This window comes from Cyprinodon variegatus, unplaced genomic scaffold (assembly GCF_000732505.1).
Source record: "Cyprinodon variegatus isolate N-32 unplaced genomic scaffold, C_variegatus-1.0 Scaffold57, whole genome shotgun sequence".
In the NCBI taxonomy this organism is placed as follows: Eukaryota; Metazoa; Chordata; class Actinopteri; order Cyprinodontiformes; family Cyprinodontidae; genus Cyprinodon; species Cyprinodon variegatus.
Window position 1 is genome coordinate 890,227 of NW_015150510.1, and position 4,001 is coordinate 894,227.

The 4,001-nt window shown below is 35.5% G+C and overlaps 1 protein-coding gene across 1 annotated transcript in view; it reads right to left on the reverse strand.

Annotated features, from left to right (window-relative positions):
• Positions 1-1,267: 1,267 nt before the first annotated feature.
• Positions 1,268-4,001, reverse strand: part of LOC107082618 (regulator of G-protein signaling 21-like) — a 4,342-nt gene continuing 1,608 nt past the window's right edge. Inside the window, exon 4 of the mRNA XM_015371391.1 lies at positions 1,268-1,983. Within this exon, the coding sequence (XP_015226877.1) occupies positions 1,717-1,983 (267 nt within the window). The 3' untranslated portion in view covers positions 1,268-1,716. The remainder of the gene's footprint in view (positions 1,984-4,001) is intronic.

Here is a 4,001-nt window from a genome sequence, read left to right on the forward strand (position 1 = left end):
AATCCCAGGGAGAAATTACTTTTCTTACATTACTCCATCTGTAATAGAGTGATTATAGGAACAGTGTGATATAACACAATTTCATACAATGTATAATTACGGGGTCCCCGCTCCATTTTGCTATCAGTTTGGGTGTCCTTGGCCTGGAAAACGTTGAAGACCCCTGCACTAACATACAATACATTGTATACACTTACAATAAACCCTACTTTATTGAATTATTTGTCTGTTTCTGACTTTTGTTCATTTGTTTTTGACTATTAGATTTGTCAAACTCAAGGCCCATGGGCTAAATCTGGCACCCAAAAAATTTACATTGTTAAAAAATAATAATAATTGAACTTTATTGATCTCACTTTGGAGAAATGTGCCTCTGAATTTAAACCATCTCTTTGTAGAGCATTGGGCTGCCATTAGGCGGCACTCGGGGAGCAGTGTGGGTCTTGCTCAGGGACCCAGAGTGCCAGTCTGTGGGAGTGGGGCTCGAACTCAGAACCTCAGGATTCAAAGCTCTATAGAAGGGGTAACCAATTGAAAATCAGCATATAGTCCGAATAAAGAAAATCAACAGCCAGTATAGGTCCGGATCTGTTACTTTAAACAGCATTTAACACTGATATAAAATGAGGTGTTAAGGCATCCATGTTATGCATTATTGAATAAAAATATATTTAAAAAAAATTATGATTGACATATTTTATAAAACACCTGAACTGACCTTGACTGATTTGTTTTTTTCTCTTTCTTTTTTGAGTTGGAAAACTTTTTTCTGCCTGAATTTTTTATTTTGCAAACATGTAATGATTCTTTAAAACACAATCTTTTGCACAAAATTATTCGTCCGATTAAATAATTTATTAACTAAATTAGAGTTTTTGGTTAAATAATTACCTTTTTTTCCCAGCCCTTTTTTTTTTTTTTTTTAAGTAAGATACTCTATCCAACTCTATTCAGTATGACGGTGCAAAGAAGTTCATAATCTCAAGATTAGGAGCTAAAAATTCAAATAGCTTTAAGCTTATTTTGATGCTAACTTGTGTATAAGTGATAGATTTTCTAAGCCATGTTTAAGACAGGACAATAGCAATCTTTTATTAGTTTATTAGAAAAAAATCCAAATTCACAAATTGCAAACTGTTTAAAATCATCAGGTTTATTCAGACCATCGTCACAATGATTAGATTGCACATTACAAGAAATTCAGAGGCAATCAGGAAATTAAAAAATTCACAAATAAAAAAAAATAAATATCAACAATGTAAGTTTCTTTATGCAAAAGTTTAATTTTCGACTTATATTTACGTATCATTAAAATCCACTAGGTGGCAGTAGCGCACCAGCTCCAGCATTGAGGAGGCTCTTTAGTTACCTTCATACTGTGTGCTTGAAAATCACGTGATTTATAAAACAACTTTGCTCCAAGATGCCTGCATGACATGTTTAAAAAAAAATTCTGTTAAAGCCCAAACTCAGAAAATAAAAAAAATATATATATATATTTATCATAAAACTATTATACAGGCTGAGCCAGCAGCTGCAGAGAAAAAAGAAAAGCTTCATTTGAGCTGATGACTCCTGCCCACTTCTTTGTCTTGTCTTTCAGGAAGCTCCTGTGATATTCTGCAGGATGAGGAAGTGACTGCGTGGCATTTTGACCCTCATCACTTCGTCAGTCTATCTGAGCAGCTTATCATACCATTGATCTTATCCATGAAGTCAGTCCTTGCTCACCAGCAGCAGTGGGTTCACTTTGAAATCCTCCACAGGACTCTTAATTCTCACAGCCACTCTGTTTCTCTTGATGCCTGTCTGTTTAGAAATGGAGTTCATAAAGATCTTGTAAGGCTCGGTTTCAATAAAGCGTGGAAAGGAGCAGTTTTCCATCAGGATGTAGATTTTCTTCTCTGCCACTCTGAAGCAGGACAAGCTTGGCTTTTCCAGACTCTGTCTGATTGTCTCTTTAGTGTGGAAATCCAGATTAACCTGAGGAACGAGCGTAGAATAAATCATATAAAGATATAATATAAATTATAAATAGTGAATTTTATTCCATTATTTTTGTAAGCAAATAACAACTTTTGGAAATGGAATGTCTGGAAATAAAACTGAAAATCCCTCTTTGTTTTTTTCTTCAATTTTATTTTTTTGAAATTTTGTCAAATTAAAATTAAGAAAAAATCAAGAAAATTTAAAAATATATTGTTAAAAAATGATTTTAACCTAAAGCAAAGCATTAACCTAAGTCATATTTTTGGACTGTGGGAGGAAGCCGGAGTACCCAGAGGGAACCCATGCATTCACGGGGAGAACATCCAATCTGCATGCAGGTATCAAACCCAGAGCCTTTTTGCTGCAAGTCAACAGTTGTAACTGCACAACACAATGCATCCTCCCAAAAATGTATTAATAAAAATAATTAGTAAATATAGTGTGCCTGCATGAATGTGAATCTCAGAATGTTGCATTAAGGTTTCGGAGGGTTTTCACTAGTGTTGCACCGATACCAGTATCAAGCGGGGCCCCTATACAGCACTGAAAGGGTGGTATCATTATCGGCGAGTACCGACAAATAGGGCACTGATACCATTTTCAGAGCCAAAAGTTTATTCAACTATTGTCACCCATTTAAAGTAGGCAATAAAAAGTTCTACTGGATTCCCTTTGTATTAGTCTTCACAAAGGTAGGCAGAAGCTTGACAAAGCCATGAGGGCAATTATTTTACATCCAACTAGTATGCAGTTCTTCATATATACACACACACACACACATTAATTCCAAGCAGATGGTATCGGTATCGGAACGGTATCGTTCAATACTGCACAGCCAGGTATCGGTATCGGAGCCAAAAAATGGCATCAGTGCAACACTAGTTTTTACAGAACATTCATCATAAACGGTACAATGAAGACCAAAAAACACAGCAAACAAGTCAGAGATAATGTTGGAAAGTATAAAGTATAGTTAAATTGTAAAATTACAACCCAAATTCATCTCACTAGCCTGGTCAGCCAGATTGATGTACAGGCTTATAGGGCTCAATACTGTAGTCTAAAACTGACCGGACCAATCACAGCGCAGTAGGCGGGGCCATATTTCAACAGTGCTTTTATGTAACCATTACAATCAAGATTGCAGCTGCAATGGAGCAATGTTTTAAAGATGGCCTGCAAGAGAAGTTTTCAACAGCTGGTCACTGTGAGAGCTTTTGTTTGGAAAAAAAAAAAAAGATTTTTGCTTCACATTTGTACTCATGTTGGTCCCACCTAAAAAATCGGGCTGTACCTGCTCCTTTCCACCTTTCCAGACTAATATGCTGTGCACATGACTTAAGACAGTCTGGCCAGGCTGGCAGTTTTCAGAACTATACTTAATCCATCTTCGAGAATTTGTAAAAGCAATAACTGAAAATCTACCAAGACCTGGCTGTCCATCTAAAAGGTAGAACCTTTCCATGAAAATATTAATCGGAGAAGCAACCAGTTGCCGTGGTGAAACTAGAGGTACTGCAGAGATCCACAGAATCAGCTGATAATTAGATAGATGCATTAAATACCCCTAAAAAAGAATTTTTTTTTCTAGTAAAACAAACCAAAGTTTGACCTTTTAGGCTGCAAACAAAATGCAACGTTTGGTATAAATTTAGATGCATCTTGAGAAAAGAAAGGGAGGCTGATTTAGAGCTGATTGGAAGAAAGATGGAGGTAATTACTATATGATTTGTGAAGGAAATGTGTTACAGGCTGAAACACTCCAAAAAGATTTTTGACATTCTGAAATATTGATTCACAAAGTAGTGGAAATGATTCTCCTTGGATTTCTTAATCAATTTTTATGGGGTCTGTTAAAGTGCTTAAAGATATAACTGCATCACTTAATAAGGAAAAAAATCAACCGCTATGGGGTTTTGATGCTTTTAATTCCCGTATGGAGGATAAAAAGTGCCAAAATTAAATAAATAAATACAGCATTAAATAAATAATTAAATGTGTCAATAATTAAT